We start from the raw sequence: 25,465 nt of genomic DNA, 5'->3' as shown, positions 1-25,465 counted from the left end.
TCTCTGATTGTCCAATACTTTTGTCCAATACCATTGTCCAATGCTTTCTTCCTCCCAGGCGTACAGCATTCTCATACTCGCCTTTCTCCTCCCCATACTACATCCCTGCATGAAAATCTGATAGAAAAGATCTGCTATCATCTCACATTTACCTGAAAATATATTCATTGTGGATACAAGGCTTAATTTTGAAAATAAAATCATGGAAATACTAGGCAAAATATGAAAGAATATTTTTATAATCTTACAGAAGGAAAAACAATTCTAAACAGGTCCAAAAAATCTAGAGACAGCATAAGGCCCTATAAATTTTAGTAGCTAAATTTAAATTTCATTTAGCAAACAGAAAACCAAAACAAGGTTAAAAATCCTTAGAACAAACTGACAAAAAAACATTGGCAACATAACCGCAAGAGACATGTTTTCCAAAATGCAAAAGCAAACTTTATGATAAACAAAAAACAAGAAAAATATGAACTATTCATCAAAAAATGACAAAAAATGAACAAATCATTAGAGAAGAAGTATAAATGGTTAATAAGTATGAAAAGATGCTCAATCTCACTAAAAGCAAATGCAGGTTAAAACAGTAATGCATTGTTTTTGTTCAGGACATTAGAAGTTTATTGTTAACAGATTAAGAACACCTTCTGGGTAAACAGGCACTTCTATTCATTGTTTGGCAGTAAAAATTGCCACTAACTCTGAGAGGGTTATTTGAAAATACCTATGGGATTTTAAACATTTGGACTCTTTTACTCAGAGATTCTACTTCTGGTCATCTTTCCTACAAAAATAATTATTCTAAAAAATAAGGCTGAAATTTTCCCCAAATTTGAGAGAGACATAAACCAACAAGTTTCAAGAAGCAAAGCAAACCTTTAACAGGATAAACCCAAAGAAATTCAAATAAAGTCATATCATAATTAAACTTCTGAAAACTAAACACAAAGAAAAAACCTTGAGAGCAGCAAAAGAGAATGACAACTTTCCAATACAGTAAATTATTTTTGAATGACAACGGATTTCTCATCAGAAACCATGCAAACCAGGAGGTGACAAATTGTCAACTAAGGATCCTATATCCAAGGAAAAGATCCTTCAGAAGTGAAGGGGAAATTAAGTCATTCTCATCTGTTGACTCTACCAGAATAGAAAGTTCACAAAATAAAAAAGGAAATGAAGGAACATTGTAACATCAAGAAGAAAGAACAGTAGAAAGAGAAAAAGTGTAGGTAAATACAATAAATTTTCCTTCTGATGCTGTTTTCTCAATTATGTTTGACAGTTATAGCAAACGTTTTTACCCTGTTGGATGTAGTTCTCAATGTCTGTAGAAGAAATGTTTAAAACAATAAAACAGATGAAGAAGGGTAAAGGAAGGAAAGATATTTACACCTTCCTAAAGCTGGTAAAATGTTAACTCCAGTAGACTGTGATAAATTATGTACGTATAATGTAACACCTCAAATATGCCCTAAAAATACTATACAAGGAGATATACTCAAAAACACTACAGGAAAATTAAAATGAAATTCAAAAGAATGTTCATGTAACTGACTTGAAGGCAGAAAAAGACATAAATGAGTAACAGATGATGATCAGAAAACAAAAATAGTGAACTTAAATCCTAACATACCAATTAATTATCACATTAAATGTAAATTATTTAAGTACAGAAATTAAAAGACAGAGATTGGTCGAGGAATTAAAAACATGACCAAAGGATATGCTGTCACAAGAAACCTACTTCAAGTATAATGATATAGGTAGTTTAAAAAAATAAAGTGGAAACCATACATACATACACTGATTTTTAAAAAGCAGAAGTACCAATATTAACACCAAATAAAGTTAACATCACAGCACAGCAAATTACCAGGGATAGAGAGGTTATATAATGATAAAATAGGTTTAAATCACCAAGAAGAAATGTGTTATACACCAACCAACAGAGCTGCAAAATACATGAAGCAAAATCTCAAAGAACTGAAAAGAGAAATAGACAAATCTATATTTATAGTTGAACACTTCAGTTTCTCATCTCAATAACTGATAGAACAAGTAGATAAAAAGTCGGCAAGCATACAGAAGAACTCAACAATATCATCAAGACATTTTTAAGGCACCCCATCCAATGACAGCAGAATACACACTCCTTTCAAACTCTCATGGAACATTCACCAAAATAGACCATACTTCAATCTTAAAACAAACCTCAGTAAATAAAAAAGGATTGAAATAATAACTGAGTATGTTCTCTGACCAAAATGTGATCAATAACAAAAATAACTGGAAAATCTTAAAGGTTTGGAAACTAAACGATATACCTCATGGACGAAAGAGAAGACTTAACACAAATCAAAATATACATTGATGTGAATGAGAATGAAAATACAGTATTTCAAAATGAGTAGGACATAGCTAAAGCAGTGCCGAAAGGGAAATGTATAGCACTAACTGCTTATGACTATATAAAAAAGGAGGAAAAGTCTAAAAGCCAGTAATCTAAACTCCATCTCCAAAAAAGAGCAAAATAAATCCAAAGCAGGCATAAAGTAGGAGATGATAAAGATAAAAGCAAGAACTGATGAAATTGAAAACAGAAAAACCATTAGTGAAAATCAATGAAACAAAAAGTTGGGTACCTTGAAAACATCAATTAAATTGAGAAACCACTAGCAAAACTGATAAAGAAAAAAGATACAAATTAGCACTATCAGAAATAAAACAGGATATCACTACAAACTCTACTGACTTCAAAAGGATAAGGGAATACTATTAACTATAAATTTGACAATTTAATGGAAATGAACAAATTCCTTGGCTATCACAAAATACCACAATACATCCAATATGAAATGTATCATCGAATGGTTCCATGTTTTTAAAGAAATTCAATTTGTAATCTTTAAATTAAAAAAGTTTTCAGGCCCAGATGATTTCACTGAAGAATTAAACCAAATATCTAAAGAATAATTAGCACCAATTTTACATCATCTCTTCCAAAAAACAGAAGAGGGAACATGTCTCAACGCATATAAAAACATTATTACCATTAACATCACAACCACCCAAAGACAGTACAAAAAATAAAACTACAGATCAGTATCCCTCACTAAAATAGATGCAAAATCAATAGCAAGATATTAGCAAACAGAATTTAGCAATACATAAAGTATTATATACTGTTTATTCCAGGGATGCAAGGCAGGTTCAAAAAATTAATGCACATACCCTACCATAGCAATAGGCTGTCATTCACCAAATAAAAAGGAAAGAAAATTATTAGAGCTAATAAACAACTTCAAGGTTACAGGGTACAAAATTGATTTAAAAACTCAATTTTACTTCGACACACTTGTAAGGGACAATCTAAAAATGAGATTAAAGAAATAATTCTGGGCCTCCCCTGGTGGCACAGTGGTTGAGCGTTGGGCTGCTAAGCTGCCCGCAGCCTCTGCAGCACGGGTTTGATCCCCGGCTGCCGGTGAGGGTCCCACATGGTGCACAGACCTCTCCTGCTACACCCACTGCTCCCCTCAGCAGTGTGTTTCGTCGGTCTGCCTGTTCTGTTCCCCGCTCTGGCTCTGGTGAATTCTCTCACCCTCCCGCACTTCTGACTGTACCCAGTGCTTGTATAAAATAAATAAATCTTTAAAAAAAAAGAAAAGAAAGAATTCCACTTACAATAGCATAAAAAAGAATAAAATACTTGGAAATAAATTTAACCAAAAAAGTATAAGACCTATACACTAAAAACCACGAAACATCATTGAGAGAAATTAATGACCTAAATAAATGTAAAGACATCCCACGTTCATCAATTGGAACACTTAATATTTTTTTATGGAGTTTTTTTTTAAGATTTTATTTATTCATGCATACAAGAACCGGGGTACAGGCCAGAGGCACAGGAGGGCGAGAGGATTCACCAGAGACAAAGTGGGGAACAGGCAGATTGACTGAAATACACCGCTGAGGGGAGCAGTGGGGCGAGCCAGGAGAGGTCTGCTGAGCCATGTGGGATTCTCGCAGGCCGGGATCAAACTCCCGCTGCAGAGGCTGCAGACAGCTTCACAGCACTGCGCTGAACCGCCTCTGCCACCAGGGGAGGCCCGGAACATTTAATATTGCTAAGATGGCAATCCTTTCCAAATTCATCTATAGCCATCTATACAATCCCTGTCAAAATCTGTGTAGAAAAGTGTTACACAACAGGTCTGAGAATGCTATCATTTGAAAATTCTGCTAGCAAGGTTGGCTGTTGGCCAGGATGTGGGGATTTGGGGAAGGTTCCCACCACCCTAATTAATAAGAGTAGCTCACTGTACCTTAAGTGTTTGTATAAAACATATGCTTTAAGGAAAAATGCCAGTTTTTTCCCCCAAAAACACTGGAGCTTTGGTACGTGCTAGGCAGAGGGTACCTGCATGCCCAGCGGGCAATAGAAACCCTGGACAGTGAGGGGCCTCCCTCGTGGCGCAGCGGTTGAGCGCTGGGTTGCGAGGCTGCCTGCAGCCTCTGCAGCTCCGGTTCGATCCCTGGCCGCCAGGTGAGGGTCCCATATGGCCCGCAGACCTCTCCTGCTGCATGCTGCTCCCCTCAGCAGTGTACTTTGGTCCTTCTGCCTGTTCTGCTCCCTGTTCTGGCTCTGGTGACTTCCCTCACCCTCCTGCACTTCTGACTGTACCCAGTGCTTGTATAAATAAATAAATAAATATTTTAAAAATAAATAAATCCATTTAAAAATAAAAAAGAAACCTTTGACAGCGAGTCTCTAATGAGCTTCCCTTTACTGGGAAAAGTCATGCTAAGTGAAAGAAGTTGGTCACAAAAGACCACTCATTGTATGATTCCATTTATATTAAATGTCCAGAATAGCCAACTCTACATAGACAGAAAGTATATTAGTGGTTGCCTAAGGCTAGGGAGGTATAAAAGTGGGGGAGCTGGGGTGTAATGGCTAAAAGGTATGCAGTTTCTTTTGGAGGGGATGAAAATGTTCTAAAATGAAAATGTTCAAAAATCCATTACAGTGCTGATGATTGTACAGTTCTCTTAATACACTGAAATAATTGAATTGTACACTTTAAATGGAAGAATTATATGGCATTTGAATTAATTTCAATACAGCTGTTATAAAAATAATAGTAGCTAATAAAATATAGTTTCCTTAAAAAATTCTGTTAAAGGGTGGCAAGGGAACATTCAGTAAAACCCGGTTTAATTAGGAAGTTATTGCTAAAAGTCAGGCAGTTTGGACCAGGGTGACCCAATATTCGTGGTCACGGCCAACCACTTCTATATGGTTCTGAGAATAGCAGTTCTTGAACAACCATTATCACAATTTTCTTTTTAATAATTGAGATACAATTATATAGCTCTATAATATATAACACTATATTCGTTTTACGTGCACACATTAAGTTACAATTATATAAACACATATAAACCCAGCACTATCCCTTGCAGAGTTAAATGAAAATGAATAAAACATAGTCATTCTCCTCAAACATTTCTGGTATTTGGGAAAATAAAGTTCATACCGAAACACCTACAAAGAAGGTAGAACTTGGAAAGTGCCAAAGAACGCAAATATAAAACCAAGGAGTTTAGAGGACACAAGGTGTTGAGCACCCCAGGGGCGAACACAATCACTACAGTCACAACCACCCGACCAGCCGAGCCACTGAGCGCAGCCGCTGTGGGCTTCCTCGCAGAGCTGCGCAAGCACCGCTTTCCGGCACACGTCTTTATAATGGGGCTGTTCAGGAAACGAACCCAGAAATACACACCCGAATGCCCATGCAAGGATGGGGGGGGCAAGCCTCTGAGGGAGGAACGGCCAGTTTCCCTCTACTTTTGAGGAACGCCTCCACACAGGGCGCCCCCCACCATGTGAACCGCGGCTTCCTCAGGCGGTCGCGCCCTCCCGGTGGCCACGTGAGCGCCTCATCCCCATTTAGCACCTCACTTGAGGGAAGAGGCTCAGTAGGACCAAGTCTGCCATTCCCGCGAGGAAACTACATGATAAAGCTAAAAACTGGGTGGTCTTCACCCCATTTTATGGTCCCTAAAAGGGAGGTTCCTTCAGGGTGTCTGGGGGAGGGCACCGAGGGAACGTGACAGACTTCGCGCTCTCACACCCCTTGCCTCTCCTCCAAGGTCTTCCTTTCAGTCAGTCACTGATACACTCTCTGAGTAAGTGATAAAAACTGTCGCCAACTAAAAGTATACTTAAAGGCTTTTTGTCAGCTGTTCCACACAAGTTTGTTGGTTTGACAGGGGAAAAATAAAACAAAAACAAAAACCAACTAACAGCCTTTCCCTCAGTCCCATCCCAGCCCTGGCCCTGGATCTAGTCACATAAAGGAAAGGCTCTTTGAGGATCTAGGAAAATAAGGTGTGGCTATAACCAGCCACACAGAGCTCAGAACAAAGGCCAAGCAGTCCGCAGGAACTCGCCACGGATCGGAAAAGGAAACCAGACTAGACAAGACAGAGCAAAACTAAGCAAACCAAACAAAAAGGAAGGACACAAAACGAAGCATGGATGATGGGAGAGGGAGAGAAAACTGACCGCCTCAGGGAAATCGCCGCCAGCAAATAGCGCCTCAGGCAAAGTGCGGGTGAGGAGGCCAGACCGACCACACCATTCTCACCAGCAGGGGGAGATAGGAGTCGGCACTTGGTTCAGTCAGACTTAAAACCACCAGGTGGGGCCAAAAGATAGCAAAAGGGTACCCCTTATACTTTTCCTTTTCTTGGGGAACTTGTATTCTGCATCTTCAGTCCAAAAAAGGAAGAAAGGCATACTCGTCTCTACACACACATACTTACACCCACCTCCAAGAAGATGGAAGTGGCTGGTGCCAGACCTTGACTAGCAGTCAAAATGGCTTCCCCTCTGCTAGCTACCCTTTGACAAGTTTGTGGGTTAAAGTAGTGTCCATTTTCATAGGTCTGTGAGAATTAAATGAGATGATGGGTGTAAAACAGTACCAGCAAAATTTCAAGCCCCACTCCAAACCTGCAGAATGGTATGCAACCCAACTATCTCTTTCATCTAGCTTTCTAGGCGATTCTAAGGCTAGCTAATGTGGGAGAATTATCGCTTGCTCTAAAATGTCTGCCCATTTAAATCACTGACCAAGTTTTTCATCATGATTACAGATTCCATGACTGTGATTCTTGAACTGCAGTTCATAATTCCATGAATTGTGTTTCCTACCTGAAATGTCGAAACCATAATTTGTGTCTTGAGCTCATTTGTGCGCCCAGTATTGTGAATACAAAACAAAACAAAACAAGAAGCTGCCCCCATAAACTTTCAATGTAGATAATCCACGAATAGGAAAACTTAATAACTCTATGAGGCCAGATCTAGTAAATGTCAGGTGAATTATAAAGACAACCAACAAATGTTCTGGAAAATCAGAAGAGAGAAATTCCAGGACTTTAAGTGGGGGAGAAGAGCCTGAGCAGAATTGGCCGCTGCCGAGCCAAGTCCACCCCTCAAAAATAGTTAAAAGCCATTCTCTGCAAGGCAAGAGAACTGCGAAAGTAAGCTCCTGCCTAACAGGCACTCCCAACAATTCAGCTGTACTCTGAAATTTAAAAAATGGGAAGGTTTATAGCTGTGAAAAGTCCTTATAGCCTCTGCTTCGATCAGTTATGGGAAAAGGCAAACAGATACGAACAATACAGACATAACATAAATACTTGACAGAAGTAATTATGCAGCACCATAACTGAGATATTCAAAAGAGCTATCGAATTTTTCACCGTAGTATGGTTGTGTGAAGTTGCTCTAAATGACATTGTGGATTCTCATGGCTGGAAAACAATTCAGGGGGAAAGAAGTGATTTTATTGCTCCACAGTAAATGATGTCTGATAATCATTGGCATCACTGCCCATTTTCCAAGTGGTCACAATGTCATCACACAAACTAAATTAGGCAGCTAAATCTGAGACTAGAAGACCGCTAGTGGGGCTAACAGGCAGATAGTCATCTCATGAAGTTCATTTAAACTTCATTTTTGCCATTATTCGTAATAATTACGTTACAGACAGAGGTCCCATTTATCTTAGTCGCTCTTTCAAGCCAAATAGAAGCTGAAGGCATATTTAAAGAGGTGATCTTATAATTATTCAGAAGTTTGTGTGGATGAGATGTTTGGGTAGAATAAATGAGGCTAGAAAATGAATGATGGTATTTAGGGGGGAAATGATGACCAAAGCTTCTGTGTTTAACATCTTTATGTTTGACTTTTAAAAGCTAACCTCAGTGTATACTACTTCACACTTGTTAACTCAGTAAGTGGCATTCCTTCTTTTGACAATTTGAACTTCCCTCCCCCCACCCATGTATCCCCACCTCTACCCAGTAGAAGCCAGTTTGAGAATGTCAGGAGCTTAAGAGAAAGAAGAGGGGGAGAATACACTGTAACCTACACCTGAGCCTCCTTACATTTTTGTTAGTGGTTCCCGCTCCAAATACTGCTCTAGTTTACTCCTGGTTAGCCTCCAGGATGACAAGATTGGGTTGCCAGGGGACAGGGCTCCAAACATCCATTACAGTTGTCTCTTTGTAATTTAGGGAATTTGGTAAAACATTTTCCAGGCCTAGATCACAGTTGTTCCTTTCTGGGCTGGGAGACGTAGGGATTTCTAATCTGTTTTGTTTTGTTTTAATATTAGGGATATAATATACATTCTTGTGCTTGGAGGATAAACATTTTCTTTATTTGCTTCTTATTTCACAGACAAGAGCCAGACACAGGAGTTCTAACTTTTCCTTTAAATTAAAAGAGCCCGTTGACAAAAGGGTTGTATAGGAAAAACAGGCCCTATACTGTGAGTTTTAGATTGTTACTGTAGGGTAAGGAAAAATGTCAGGCTTTTCTGCCCTCCCACCATCAGGATAGATGATGGATCCTTGCGGTCCTGAATGCATGCCTGATGGCGGACACCTGGAGTAGGGTGTGGGCATAGGTAGATGGGATTCACCTGGGCTAAGACTGGGCTTTTAAGGGTGGCATCACGGGGACACCAGAAGAAGCTGAAAGAGAAGCCTAGAGAGAAGCAGAAGCAGAGATCACCGGAGAGCCCAGATAGAGTGAGGATTTGCTGGGGACTGGGAGGACTGCCAGCCTCCCAGCACCCCTGCCTGCTGTGTACCAGGTAAATCCCAATAAAAGATCTGCAAAAACCACTAAGGTCTCTGACTCCTCCTTCACCCGGTCTGCATGGGATCAGAAAACCTGCTCAGTGGTCATTCCTGCCTCTACAATTGGCATAAGTCGGCAAGATGATCCATGCAGATGGGTATTGGAGCCCTCCAAACACCTGGAGGGACTAAGGCGTAACAGACTGTGTTTGCCTTTGACAACAGTGGAGGCGCCATGGCGGCACAGAAGGTGGACACCGTCCGGGAGCTGCGGGACAAGACCTCAGCTGGAGGAGGACACGCCCGAGAGGACCAGCCAAAGACCCATGAGGCAGCAAGAATCGACAGGAAGAGAGGGCCACGATTTGGAGCTCGCCGGTGCTGATGGCAGGGAGAGGCCTAATGGACTTGGACTGATGGACTTGGACTGACAATCCCGCTAGAAGGCGGAGGACCTTGGCAGGTTATGTCTTTTGGGAATCTGGGGGTGGCCAGTGGGATGGCCAAAAGCAACCTGTGTATACCCAGCAGCTAGGTGGAGGAGAAAAGCCAACTGAGAAGGCAAAAGCTGGTGCTGATGCTAAGTTGAGAAGCCCTGAGTGGCTGTTAAGCAGCCTGAGTATGCTGAAGACCTGTGAGTCTCATAAAATCACCTGTGGGTGATGCCCTGCTCGTTGTCGAGTGCGAGTGAGGAACGGAGGAACCCGTCCTTGGGGGACGGGTGGGGAACGTGGCTTGGGGTGGAGCCTAAGCCGAATGTAGAGTTTGGATCCCCAACCCATGTGCTTGTGCAGTGGGTTGGCCTGAGTGCAGGGGCCTGCGAGTCGCATGGGTGGCTATGAAAGCCGAATGTTGGAGCGACACAGACAGAAACCCTGAGGGTTGGCGATTACCCCCAATAGTATAGAATCGCCAGTCCCAGAATGAGTGCATCCTGGGGGTAGATGCTGTGTGTGGCTTGTAACCGAGACTACAGTCAGAAAAGGCCAGGAAGCCTGATGGCTCCTGATGTGTTACAGCAGATGCCGTGAATGGTTCCCCTCCCTCGTATGAGCAGTGCCTTCGGCAGCAGATGTGGTGGCTCATCTGCTGGTACCAATAATTGTCTTTTGCCACTAGGTTGGTCCCCTGCCTGGACTTATTTGTGTGCTGTTGTGTTTTTGTTGTTATATTGTGATATATTTGCTTTTGTGGGCCATGGCTGCATTGTTTAAGTTTGCTAAGAAAATTGTATATATGTAGTTTATATGGCAGAAATCCCTGAGGGGGTGGACTGTAGGGTAAGGAAAAATGTCAGGCTTTTCTGTCCTCCCGCCATCAGGATAGATGATGGATCCTTGTGGTCCTGAATGCATGCCTGATGGCGGGCACCTGGAGTAGGGTGTGGGCATAGGTAGATGGGATTCACCTGGGCCAAGACTGGGCTTTTAAGGGCGGCGTCACTGGGACACCAGAAGAAGCCCAAAGAGAAGCAGAAATCACCGGAGAGCCCAGATAGAGTAAGGATTGGCTGGGAGGACTGCCAGCCTCCCAGCACCTCTGCCTGCTGTGTACAGGGTAAATCCCAATAAAAGACCTGCAAAAACCACTAAGGACTCTGACTCTTCCTTCACCCGGTCTGCATGGGATCAGAAAACCTGCTCAGTGTTCATTTCTGCCTCTGCAGTTACCACTGACAATGACTATTTCTTCACCAGAATTAATAAAAAAAAAAAGGTATATATTTAGAGTATACAAATGATGATTTGATGTACCAGTGTAAGGGCAGAAGGCCACTGAACAGGTTTTCCAATCCAGCAGATCGGGTAAAGGAGGAGTCCTGGAGCCCTTGGTGGCTTTTGTAGGCTTTTATTGGAATTTACCAGGTACATGGCAGGCAGGGGTGCTGGGAGGCCAAGAGGCTGGCAGGCCTCCTAGCCCCCAGCAAGTCTTCACTCTGTCTGGTCTCTCTGGCATTCTCTGGTGGTTTGGCTTCTCGGCTTCTACGCTTCTACTGGTTCTCTGCCTCTGCTGGTTCTCTTCTGGTGGTGTCCCTGTGACGCTGCCCTTAAAAGCCCAGTCTTAGCCCAGGTGAATCCCATCTACATATGCCCAAACCCTAAACCAGGTGCCTACCATCAGGCATGAATACAGGACCGCAGGGTTCCGTCAACTTTCCTAATGGCGGGAGGGCAGAAAAGACTGATACTTTTTACCTTACCCTACAACCAGGCTCCTCTGAGCCCTTTTCTAGACTAAGTCTCAACTCTGGCCTATATGAACTTCAACTTTTAACACAATTTAGTCTATCTCCATGTTAATAAACTTCAACAAACACCAGCAGAATTTTCTATCAGTTCAAGGCCATGCCCCTTGGATGATGACCTGAGAAAGTTCAACACTGCCAAAAGAATGAACTGTTTGTTCTAGTCAAAAACTAACCATAGTGTCTTGGCCTCCCAATTTTTAGAGCAAAATTTACTTTAGAAAACTTATGATTGTAAATCCTTTCTCTGTTCCGTTGGGATATATCTTCTAGACCCCAGGAATGTCTTACTCAAGAACTTGGGAGTCATCCCTTTGAAATACAATCATAAAGAAAGATAGGGTTCCTGTCCCTCAGTGTCTATAAAAGAAAGGAGCCTAACTTTGATAAATATCAATTAGCAAACACAGACTCCCTGATCACATGGATCAACTTCCCCACTGACACAAATTTCCCTCAGTCATTTTCCTTTTACACACCCCTCCTTTAAAAAGCTACTTTTTGCCTTTTGTTTCATCAAGTTGAACTCTATTCATCCAAATAGAGTTCATGCCATGAATAAAATCTGTCTTGCCACCTTTACCAAATGTCTGGGTATTTATCTTTGATACCATGAACTAATAAGATAACAATTGTACAGCAAGGTTAAGACATGCAATACCAGGGAAAAGGGACATGAATGTAGAACCAAGAAACTATGTAGGGGGTCATCTCAAGTGATTTTTAACTCAGAGGTATTTATTCTCATGCCTGAGGTTAAAGTGGAAACATGTGGAGAAAGGACAAGGCAAGATGAGACATGGGTACATCTGGTTATGGGCTCTAAACTGAGGCTAAACTGAAGGCATCTCAAAGTGTAATGGACAATAAGCACTGGCCAGAATGGGAAAGAAGTGGCGCTCAGGCCTTTCATGGTTGGAGGAGCCCATGAAAGGCTGAACTTGCCCCAAGTGTATTGACTTTATTTCTAGAATAATTATGTCTCATGTTGGAGATCAGTTTGCTGGACTAGTTAGATACCCATAATCCTTTGTTACCTCACCTTTATGCTGTCACTGTTCACCATAGAAACAGTGATGTCCCACAGTATAAATTCAGGTGCCAGCTGGCAGGCAAGGCTTTAGGAGAGTATGAAGGGTTGAAGAAAGAAGTAACATCCCAAGTCAGACTAGAAGGTCATCACAGCATCCGAATTGACAAGAAAAATTATTCGAGGGTTGCAGATAGAAGCCTACTCTACTACCGCAAAGGTAAGGACATCTTCTGACTTTCTTTTTTTAACTAGCTAAGGGGGTGTCTTGGTGGGGAGGTAAAGCCACAGAAACTGCTAAGGTAGCCTCCAGGTTTGTTTATTCATACTTTTATTCAGGATGCCCAGAAAGGACTTTGACTAACATCTATCTGTTTATACATAAATCCAAAGATCTCTTGGCACATAACTCTGAATCTCTAGTTGGAAATCCAAAGAAAAAGAAGTGAAAATACCTTTTTGTTCACCAAGGCTGGTAATCATTCTGTATGTGAAAAACACAGATCTCTACCAAATGGGTAACTAATATGATTAGAGTGTTTTGTAAGTCTAGCTAGAAGAGGGAAGAGAAAGAGAGGTCTCAGGGTGCTTTGAGGTACACAAAATGTGTAAAGGGGGTGGGAGGAGTGGGTAAGGGGGTCACTTTGATGGTAGCAAAGGATGTTAGACATTTGTTGATGGCTACAGTGTGGGATATATATTTATTGAGGTGTGAAATGATACTGCTGTAACTTATGTAAATTTTAACCATTGGTAAATCAACTTTTAAAAAGAAATGTATGTACCCTCCTAGAAAGAACAGGAAGCGTGTGTCCTATGGCAGACAATTTGATGTGTGTGTTTTATTTAAACACTGGCTTTGAATTTTATTTTATTTATGCCTTTTGTATTTATATGTTTTTACATCTGATGTGGTGATGATGTGAGGGGGCAGCTGAGTTGGCCAGCAAGCCCCGCCTTGCTGAGGTTGCTATAGTTTCGGGCACTATGACACAACAAAGCCCACTGTCATACCCGGGGGGTTACAGGCAGCCGGGCTGGGCCTGGCCCTTCAGTCTCATCCCAGCAGCTGACGGGGTTGGCAGCAAATTGCAGGTGCCCAAGAACTTGGCACTGCCTAGTTCCATCTACAGGGGCAACTCTCCCTTCTGGGCGGTACATTTTCAGCCAAAAGCCAAAAATAACTTCAATATCAAGGTAATGAGTTCTTAAATTTTAATTTTTTACAGTTTTTTTAGGATTTGGACTTTGGCTATATCCAAAACACACAAGGGACCTCTATGCCTTCTCCTCTTTTTTCTAGGCTAGTGATATCTAGCTCTTGAAAAATAACAGTGTGGGAGCCTTTTATTAATTTTTTTTCATGGATTTGTAGAGATTCTTGAATGGAAAGCCCAAAAATATCTTGGGGGAATGGTAAAGGATGGGAATGTTAGCCATGAAGGGTAACTGTTGGAAGACAGAAGGAAAAGAGGGGGAGGGAGGGAGAAAGTGGAGGGGAGGAGAGAGGGAAGAAAAGGAGAAATAGGAGGAGGGAGGAAGAAAATGGTGGAAAGGAGAGGGAAGGCAGGGAGGGAGTGTGGGGAAGGGGGAGGGAGGCAGATTCAGTATGTTTAATAAAAAGGGTTGCCAGGATTAACCTTTGTCTTTTCTCATGGCCCTATGTGTTATTACTAATTCCCTAATTAAACTTCCTTTAATGAGAAAGACTCTGGGTGAACTGGAGTTAGCTAAAATTCAGTTAATTTTTAGGAGATGAGGTGATGAGGTGAGCTTGATTGAAGGTATCTAAAGTGGAGACGGGACATTGAGTGGAGTTAAGGAAATTGGGTAGAAGTAAATCACTAAATTTAATTCCCACAGTCTCCAAATCTCCTTTCAAATTTGCTTCCAAAGTTAATATGATATGCCTATAGTTTCAAATACCTGATGTGAGGCATCTAAATTAAAGGAGACTATGGCTTGTGCTAAAAGGTATTGATGCCAATCATCAAGTTCAGACATTTCAGAGGGATCTAAGAACCACATATTAACCTTTCCAATTTCTCTTTCCAGATGTCTGATAGCATTGATTGGTTACACAGCCACAGAGGAGTGTGCAAGGTAGATCTGTACAGTCCCAGAGGAAAACAAGATCAGGACCGAAAAGTGGTAAGATACAAAATAACTTGTTCCAAGAAGTGGAAAGGATTGGCATGCAGTTTTATTAGCTATCCTAGAGCCCAGGATAAACTAATGGACGGTGATACTACAGGTTTCTAAGCAACCAAGCACTCAATAATGCCTATGGGGCGCCAGTGCTCTTTACATCACACAGTGGCAAATGGGAGGTTCAGGATAAGTGATGTCAAGGAATTGGGGAGGAAAGCAGGGGAGGGGGAGGGGCAGGGCGGAGGAGGGGGACAGAGGGGGGCCAGGGGGTGGGGGAGGGAGGGCGGGGTGGAAATGGGTGGGAGGGTCGTGGGTGGAGGAGGGGGCGGGGTTAAAGGGGGATGGGAGGGGCGGAGGAGGGGGCAGCGTGACTGCGGTGGGAGGGGCGGAGGAGGGGGCAGGGGTGAAGGGGGTGGGAGGGGCAGGGGCGGGGGGAAGGGGGGAAGGGGGATGGGAGGGGCAGAAGAGGGGGCGGGGGTGGGAGGGGCGCGGTTGGAGGAGGTGGGTGGGGGTGAAGGTTGGTGGGAGGGGTGGAGGAGGGGGTGATAGGGGTGGGAGGTGCAGGGGTGAAGGGGTGTGGGAGGGGCAGAGGAGGGGGGTGGAGGTGAAGGGGGGTGAAGGGGTGGGGGCGGAGGAGGGGGGCGGGGGTCAGGGGTGGGAGGGGTGGGGGCAGAGGGGGGGCGGGGGTGAAGGGGGGTGGGAGGGGTGGAGGAGGGGGGTGGGGATCAAGGGGGTGGGAGGGGCAGGGTGGAGGAGGCGGGAGGGGTGAAGGGGTGGGAGGGGCAGAGGAAGGGGCGGGGTCAAGGGGTGGGGGGCAGAGGAGGGGGCGTGGTGAAGGGGGTGGGGGTGGGGGAGGGGTGATGGGGTGGGAGGGGCAGGGGTCTAGGGTGTGGGAGGGGCAGAGGAGGGGGTGGAGGTGAAGGGGGTGGGAGGGGTGGGAGGGTGGGAGGGGGGTGGGGGGTGAGAGGGGGTGGGGCGGTGGGGGTGGGGGGTTAAGGGGGTGGGGCAGAGGAGTGGTCAGGGGCGAAGGGAGTGGGAGGGGTGGAGGAGTGGGGTGAAGGTCAAGGGGGTGGGAGGGGCTGGGTGGAGGAGGTGGGAGGGGTGAAGGGGTGGGAGGGGCAGAGGAAAGGGTGGGGTCAAGGGGTGGGAGGGGTGGAGGAGGGGGCGGGGTTAAGGGTGGGGGGCAGAGGAGGGGGCATGGTGAAGTGGGTGGGAGGGGTGGTGGGTGGGGGTGAAGGAGGGTGGGAGGGGCGGAGAAGGGGGCGTGGGTAAGGGTGGGTGGGAGGGTTGGGGGCAGAGGAGTGGGGCAGGGGTGAAGTGGGTGGGAGGGGTGGAGAAGGGGTTGGGGTGAAGGGGTGGGAGTGTGGTGGGAGGGGTGGCGGTTGTGGAGGGGGGAAGTAGGGAAGGGAGGGGGAGGCGGGGGAGGGAGGGGGAGGGAGGGAGAAGGGGCAGGGGGGTGGGGGGTGAATGGGGGTGGGAGGGGTGGAGGAAAGGGGTAGGGGTGTAGAGGGGTTTGGGGGGGGCGGAGGTGGGGGGAGGGAGGGGGAAGGGGAGAGAGTTGGGGTGAAGGGGGAGTGGAGGAAGGGGGCAGAGAAGGATTGAGGTGGGGTGGGGGCTGGGGGGCGGGGCTGGGAAGTGGGTCAGAGGGAGGGGTGGGAGGAGAGGGTCTGGTCTGAGGGGTGGGAGGATTAGTGGTTGCCTAGTTACCAGCCCTATTATCTGACACCTCCTAGGTCATAATAAAGTTGCCTAGCTATCAGCAAGCTGCACTCAAGTGGGAGTCCTATAGGAGGACAAATATTTCATGCTCCATTCACAAATATCAAGTGACTTTCACAGTACTTCACCTTTTTAAATCGTATTCAAATACCCACTCATACTATTGGCTACTTAATATGTCTTTAAAATGAACAATGTTTTTAAAATGCACTTCTATTAAAAGATTACCATCACTGTGAGCACTATTACCCATGATATTACAGGTTTCATATTTTATTATGTGTTTTTTCTATTTTTTTCTAATAAACAACAAAAATGCCTCTATTAATCACAAGTGTTCATCCACATACCCCCTATGGTCTATATCATCAGTAGTAAAAATACCACATTTGAGAACTCTAGTGGAGTAAAATGTGTCCTAACCTGGGAGGGCCCACACATCGAGTTCTAAGTCATGCTCTACCTTTCAAATTGTGTCAGGCAGGCTACTTCTCTTCTCAGTTTTCTTAAATGTGGATGTTGTATTTTGGGGCTCGCTCTCTGACAGGTAAGTGGTCTCCTTTAGGAAATATAATAATCCTAAAATTCTGTCTGCCTAGCAGTAATCTTAATAACATTTACTGAGCACCTAATACAGGTACAGTGCTAAAATATGTAGATGCACTGTCTCAGTCAATCCTTACAAGAACCCTATAAGGTAGGTGCTATTACCATCTCCCAGAAAGAGAAATTGTGACCTTTTCTCTAACATTTTTCTAAATCCATCCCCCTAATTTGTTGCAGATATGCTTTGTCGATGTGTCCACCTTGAATGTGGAAGATAAAGATTCCAAGGTGAGTGTTTTCTGTTCCTCTCAGAGTTATAAAGGGTGGGTAACTACTGAGAAGAATTACCAGTGATAACAGGAGGGAAGGGAAAGTTTGTGGCAGACTGTCTTTCCTTCAGAAAGAAAAGGGACAATAGAAGACATGAGATTCATGCTTTGAAGAGGTAAAAGGGTTGGGGGCAGATTGAAAAAGTCTCTAAATCTAACTGTTCATTCCATAGGATACTGCTTGTTCCAGCTCGGACAGTGACTTAAACCTAGAGAATCTGGAAGAAAAAGAAATTATCGTGATCAAGGACACTGAAAAACAAGATCAGTCTAAGGTATGCTTAGCCTCTGAGTCCACCCTTTCTAATCCCCAGAGCCCAGTACTAAGTCCAGAGATAATATGAGAACTTGTCAAACAGGCCCTAAATTTGAACACTGTGACATTGTAGAGAACACAGGCTTAAGTTCAGAGACACAGTAAGTTCAATGTTCTCTACCAAGCTGTGTGTCCCACGAGACTCAAAAAATAACCTACCAAATCCTAATAGGTAACTTCTACTTTCAGATAGCAGGGAAATGTGTATTCTAAATTATACCTGTTAGGCTCTTGGTTTGGGGTGGGCATTAGAGCACACAACAAATCATTCCCACAGTCCCCCAAGCCTAGAGTGGCTGATATTTGAACAAGATATTTGACTTTAATGCAAAAAAAAATCAAGTAGTCCTTGTACTAACACAGATGTTGTTATAACCAGAAACATTTCTGTTCCCAAATACCTTAAGAGTGATGAGAGTGGCCTCTAAGAAAGGAAAAACAATTCACTATTCCAAAAGAGAGTTTTGGGTTCAGTCAGAGATGACCAACACTACTTTGTAGTCTTAATAAAGCGACAAATTATGTGTGGTGTTTATTTATAAAAGAGTAGCCTGTATTTCCTCTGCACAATGGAGATTCCCTTGATTACAAATCTATTTGCAAAAAGTCAATCTTCTTACGATGTCATGTTTCTAGGAATTCAGTGAAAAGAGTGAGAGGAAACAATGGAGTATGTAGTTCTTATGCACATACCCTGACATGGGCATACAGTCACAAGCATAAACACACATATACAAATTTACACAGTGACACACATAAATTTATACATTTATATACAGTAACACAAAATTTACACAAGCAAAGACACACATGTATAACTACAAGTGATAGCACACACAAACATTGCTACAGCATATATTGACAGTGACTTACACACATTTACAAAGATAGGCAGTTCATGGGTCAGCTGCATTGTCATGGCACACAGAACAACATCCATAATTATCCATGTTCACCATGAGTATACATACACTCACACACGTCAACACACATTTACAAAGATAGGCAGTTCATGGGTCAGCTGCATTGTCATGGCACACAGAACAACATCCATAATTATCCATGTACACCATGAATAAACATACACTCACACACATCAACACAAGCCTTGATCAAAACACCATGCAGACTCAGATATACACACACATACTTACGAATATACTTCATGTTGATAACATACATGGGAACTTAAACAAAATGATACATAGTCACTGATACCCAAGTTTACATACATTAATACACACATGGACACAATATACAATGATATCCTAACTCATGTATTCAGGCACATATCAAATGACTTTCACACATTTAAAAAGATAGGCAGTGCATGGGTCAGCTGCATTGTCATGTCACACAGAACAATATCCATAAATATCCATCTACACCATGAGTAAACATACACTCACACATGTCAACACACACAAACCTTGATCCATCTACACCATGAGTAAACATAAACTCACACACATCAACACACACAAGCCTTGATCAAAACACCATACAGACTCAGACATACACACACTTACGAATATACCCCATGTTGATACACACATGTGAACTTAAACAAGATGATACAGATTCACTAATACCCAAGTTTGCATATATTAATACACACATGGACACAACATACAATGACATCCAAAATCACATATTCAGGCACATCAAATGACTTACACACATTTACAAATATAGGCAGTTCTAGGGTCAACTGCACTGTCATGTCACACAGAACAACATCCATAAATATCCATCTACACCATGAGTAAACATACATTCAACACATCAACACACACAAGCCTTGATCAAAACACCATACAATCTCAAATATACACACACACTCACGAATATACCTCATGTAAATACACACATGTGAACTTGGGTATTAGTGAATATGTATCATCTTGTTTAAGTTCACGTTGCATACATTGATACACACATGGACACAACATACAGTAATATGCGAACTCATGTATTCAGGCACATATCAAATGACATACAAAGATAGGCAGTTCTAGGGTCAGCTGCATTGTCATGTCACACTGAACAACACCATAAATAGCCATGTACACCATGAAAATACATACACTCACACACGTCAACACACACACAAGCCTTGATCAAAACCCCATACAGACCCATATACACACACACTTATGAATATACCTCCTGTGATAACACACATGTGAACTTAAGCAAAATGATACATATTCACTAATACCCATGTTTGTATTATGGACAACATACACATGAACACAACATACAATGACATCCGAACTCATGTATCAGGCACATATCATGACTTACACACATTTACAAAGATAGAAAGTTCTAGGGTCATCTGCATTGTGTAAATATACACCATGAGTAAATGTACACTCACACACATCAACACACAAGCCTTGATCAAAACACCATACAGATTCAGATATACACACACACACAAATATACCTCATGTTGATAACACTTATGGGAACTTAAACAAAATGATACATATTCACTAATAACCAAGTTTGCATACATTAATACACACATGGACAAAACATACAATGACATCTGAACTCATGTGTTCAGGCACATATAAAATGACTTACACACATTTATAAATATAGGCAGTTCTAGGGTCAGCTGCATTGTCATTTCACACAGAACAACATCCATAAATATCCACCTACAACAAGAGTAAACATAAACTCACACATGTCAACGCACACAAGCCTTGATCAAAACACCATACAGACTCAGATATACACACACACACTTATGAATATACCTCATGTTGATGCACACACGTGAACTTAAACAAGATGATACATATTCACTAATACCCAAGTTTGCATAACTCATGTATTCAGGTACATATCAAATGACTTTCACACATTTACAAAGATAGGCAGTTCTTGGGTCAGCTGCACTGTCATGTCACACAGAACAACATCCATAAATATCCATCTACACCATGAGTAAACGTACACATGTCAACACACACAAGCCACACACACTTATGAATATACCTCATGTTGATACACGTGAACTTAAGATGATACATAGTCACTAATATACATTAATACACACATGGACACAACATACAATGACACCTGAACTCATGTTTTCAGGCACATATCAAATGACTTTCACACATTTAAAAAGATAGGCAGTTCATGGGTCAGCTGTATCGTCATGTCACACAGAACAACATCCATAAACTTAAACAAAATGATACATATTCACTAATACCCAAGTTTGCATACATGAATACACACATGAACACAACATACAATGCCATCTGAATTCATGTATTCAGGCACATATCAAATGCCAGGTATATGCAAAACCCACACACATTCTCAGGCATTGGCATAGAATATATATATAACATAAATTAATACCCATTCATTGACATACATAGTCTATTCAATCACTATTCACATATTCATACTTTATACATTTATTAATATGTTGTATAGTTTAATAGGTATGTCATTAAGTGAATTTATGCTTTAATGTAAGTTCCTTTTAGCTGCATTATACATGTTATTGAATTCATATCAAAACATGCAGAGCACTCATCAATTCCTCATTTACATATTCAGATATATATTAACATACACAATATTTTCACACTCACACACATACAAAGTGTACACATTAATGTACATATGTTGGCTTATACAGTGACAGAAAAGATGGGTATTGATGTCAGCACATTATGACATGTGTCTGCATCACATGTAGCCAATCATACAAATGCACTGACATGCACATACACACAATAGCACACTTTCATACACTAATAATACAGACTGGCACATTCTCACATCTGTTGAGATGTTCACACTCATGAATTACTATATTGAATAACAACAGGCACATTGAAATTTTTTCCACTTTGAAATCTTTTTGGTGAATGAGATATGTGTCACATTCAGATTTATTAATAAACTTTAATAATGCTTATATATGGTCCAGTGTACAAATGTCTATACTCTATATGTCTGTCTATAAACTGTTGTTGCCACCACTTGTGCTTGTGTGCATATCAATGGAAATAATTATGTCTCCATGCAAATTCTAAAGGTCAAATCTCTTTGACCTTTAGAAATATATTTTCTAAATAAAATAAGGGAAAGAAGTAGCTTACCCACACTCTTATAGATAGGTATTCTTCTTTTTTTTTAGATGGAGGGATCTGTATGTCTTTTCAAACAAACTCCCTCTGACCCTATAAGTGTCCTTAATTGGCTTCTCAACGATCTTCAAAAGTATGCCTTGGGTTTCCAGCATGCGCTAAGTCCCTCAGCCTCTAGCTGTAAACATAAAGTAGGAGAAACTAGTGAGTATCAAAAATTTGAGAACTGCCTCAGTGTCTATGCTGATCAACTGAACATGGACTACACGAACAACGGACCACACAACTTACACCTAGAAGTGACAGCAGCTAAAAACACCAATAATAATCAGAGCCCATCCACTCCTCCAGCCAAATCTCCTAGTTCCCCAAGGGCAGTTATTTCACCTGATGGCGAATGCTCTATGGATGACCTTTCTTTCTACGTGAACCGACTCTCATCTTTGGTTATCCAGATGGCACGGAAGGAAATCAAAGAGAAATTGGAAGGTGGAAGCAAATGCCTTCACCACTCATTCTATTCAACCTCTGGGGACAAAGGGAAAAATAGCCCCCGCACTGCTGTGAGTAAGATAGCTTCTGAAATGGTCCACGATGCTGTAGAGGTAACTTCTGCAGAAATGCAGGATAGTGGTGAGGAGGGTAGAGATAGTGGCCGAAAAACCTTTCTGTATAGTGAATTGTCCAACAAGAACAAGACTGGCGAAAAACAGATGTGTCAAAAAGATAGCAAGGAATTTGCAGATTCCATCAGCAAAGGGCTCATGGTGTATGCAAATCAGGTGGCATCTGACATGATGGTCTCTGTTATGAAGACCTTGAAAGTACATAGTTCTGGGAAACCAGTTCCAGCCTGCGTGGTCCTGAAGAGGGTACTATTAAAACATACCAAGGACATTGTCTCTGATTTGATTGATTCTTGCATGAAGAACTTGCATAATATCACCGGGGTCCTGATGACCGACTCAGATTTTGTGTCAGCTGTCAAGAGTAATCTGTTCAATCATGGGAAACAAAATGCTGCAGGGATCATGGAGGCGATGCTGAAACGTCTGGTCTGTGCTCTTCTTGGGGAGAAGAGGGAGATGAAATCACAGAGCTTATCATACGCATCTTTGAAAACTGGATCCCATGATCCCAAGTGCAAGAACCAAAGCCTTGAATTTTCGGCCATGAAAGCTGAAATGAAAGGGAAGGACAAAGGCAAAATGAAACCAGATCAATGCAAATCATTAACCAGTGCAGAAAGAGTCGGTGAACATATCCTCAAGGAAAGCCTGACCATGTGGAATGAAAAGCAAGCAAACTCAGGCAAGGCAGCTGGCAAATCATGCACCAATAAAGAGGAAAAAAGAGAAAAAATCACCTCTTCCACTGATTCTTTGGCAAAGGACTTAATTGTCTCTGCCCTTATGCTGATCCAATACCATCTGACCCAACAGGCCAAGGGCAAAGATGAATGTGAAGATGAATGTTCTAGTTCTTCCATGAGCTATATGTCTCAGGGTGCCCAATACGAAAAGTCTGGAAGTGGCCAAAATACCAAGGCACTTTCAATGAAACATCTGGAATCTCATGGAGCTCCCAAACCATCCACTTCTCTCAAGGATACGCAACAGCTCGACTCCCAGAAACTGGATATGTCAAACATAGTTCTAACGCTGATTCAGAAACTGCTCAGTGAGAGCCCCTTCAGCAGCGATGAAATATCTGAAGGTGAAAGCAGTCTTTCTGAGACCAAGGCAAACAAATCAACTTCCATGACCAAGAGACCCGAAAAAATGGATGAACACTTCCAGGACCATCAAGAAATTGATTTTAGCAGTGGGATGAAGCAAGTGAACCGACAATTTATAGATCAACTCGTAGAATCTGTGATGAAGCTGTGCCTTATCATGGCTAAGTACAGCAACAACGGAGCAGCCCTTGCCGAGCTAGAAGAACAAGCCTTAGCAAACAACACCAGTTACCAAGCCAGTAGCTCTAAATGCAATCACGAGGGTGAAATGTCCCATAATTCTCATGATTCATCTGGACCAGAAGTCATTGTGAATAATCAGTGCTCAACAAGTAACTTGCAGAAGCAGCTCCAGGCTGTCCTGCAGTGGATTGCGGCCTCCCAGTTTAATGTGCCCATGCTCTACTTCATGGGGGATGATGATGGACAACTGGAGAAGGTAAGCGATGCAACCGGGCACAAAAAAAGAGGGTTGGAATGGGCAAGGGCAGGGCAGGGAGGCGAAGGGGGAGGGAGCTCCATTGTACCTAGTGCTTCCAGCCCTGGCTCTGTGGCAAGCTTTAATCTCAGAATCATGGGCAGGAAAGTGGGTAGGGGTTAGTTCACTTTATCCAGCTGGGTCCTGTCTCCCAAAGCATCACGTGACTCAAGCTAACTTCTCTCTCCACAGCTTCCCGAGGTTTCAGCTAAGGCAGCAGAAAAGGGATACAGCGTAGGTGATCTCCTGCAAGAAGTCATGAAGTTTGCCAAGGAGCGTCAGCTGGATGAAGCCGTGGGAAACATGGCAAGGAAGCAACTGCTAGACTGGCTGCTTGCTAACCTGTGAGCTCCTTTGACTCCCCCTGCATCATACTCCCCAAGCAGCCTTCCATCCCAGTCTGTACACCCCAATCATGAAACCAGTCAACTGAACACTACACCTTTGTATTTCCCAATACACAAGCAGTTGGACTGTGCAAACCCAGGGTGTCCAGTAAGCTGGGCAACACCATGAATAAAAAAACAAAACACGTGTCATTGTTTTCTTAAACATACATCTGAGGCAAGTAAGGGGAGGGGTCCAATTACCTGGACTGGTGATAGTGTTGGTTGTATCCAGATCCCACACCGGGTTATATTCTAAAACGCAAGACACAGGGACCTAACCCAAAGTTATCTACTTTTTACAAATACTAGTTAAAATCTAGTTTTACCACCTGTGACCACATCCTTTCTCCTGAAACAGCACAACTAACTTGATGTAAAGAAAAACTTTTCCAATCCCAAAGATGCAGCCTTCTTGGTCTTTGTTAAGGGTTTCCGGAAAGTTTAGACAAAAAATGAACTGAAGACAGTATGTTATTCAAGGTAAGTATCCCAGTGTTCACTGCACAGACATAACATCCCAACACACATACATATACACACTTAGTGTCCACAGACATTACCCTCTGACCACCCACACACACACTCAGTGTTCGGTGCACAAACATTACCCCACACCACACACACAACCAGTGTTCATTGCACAGATATTGCCCACAACACATACACACACAGTGTTGACATTGCCCCACATAACACAAACACCCAGAGTTCCTGTACAGACATTAACCCCCCACCACACATACAGTGTTCACAGACAAAAACCCCACTAGACACACACAACCAGTGTTTAAGATATTACCCTCTACCACCCACACACACAGCCAGTGTTAACTGCAGAGATATCACCCCTCAAAACACACACACAGTGTTCATAGACATTACACCCCACAACACACACACAGTGTTCATTGCACAGGCATTACCCCAAACACACACACCCCCACTGTTGACTTCAGACACATTAACCCACACAACACAACACACCTAGTGTTCACAGACATTACCATCCCTACCACACACACCCAGTGTTCACAGATAATGCCCCTCACAACACACACACACACACACACTGTTCCTACACAGACATTAGCCCACGCCCCCCACACACACACCCAGTGTTCACTCACAGATATTACCCCAACCACACACACACAGTGTTCCTGCACAGACATTACTCCCCACTACAAACACACACCCAGTGTTCATTGCACAGGCATTAC

General features: G+C 42.7%; 1 protein-coding gene across 1 annotated transcript; it reads left to right on the top strand.

The window, feature by feature from the left end:
* Nucleotides 1–14,362: 14,362 nt before the first annotated feature.
* On the top strand, nucleotides 14,363–24,204 carry AKAP4 (A-kinase anchoring protein 4; the record flags this gene model as incomplete). The annotated part of the gene is made up of 5 exons (XM_084258103.1): nucleotides 14,363–14,600; nucleotides 17,103–17,153; nucleotides 17,368–17,469; nucleotides 21,691–23,817; nucleotides 24,049–24,204. The coding sequence occupies exons 1-5, from the start codon at nucleotides 14,505–14,507 to the stop codon at nucleotides 24,202–24,204; spliced, it is 2,532 nt and encodes an 843-aa protein (XP_084114229.1). The 5' UTR covers nucleotides 14,363–14,504.
* Nucleotides 24,205–25,465: the final 1,261 nt, after the last annotated feature.

This window comes from Talpa europaea (genome assembly GCF_964194135.1).
Source record: "Talpa europaea genome assembly, chromosome: X".
Taxonomy (NCBI): domain Eukaryota; kingdom Metazoa; phylum Chordata; class Mammalia; order Eulipotyphla; family Talpidae; genus Talpa; species Talpa europaea.
This window is presented reverse-complemented; position numbering and strand designations above follow the sequence as displayed.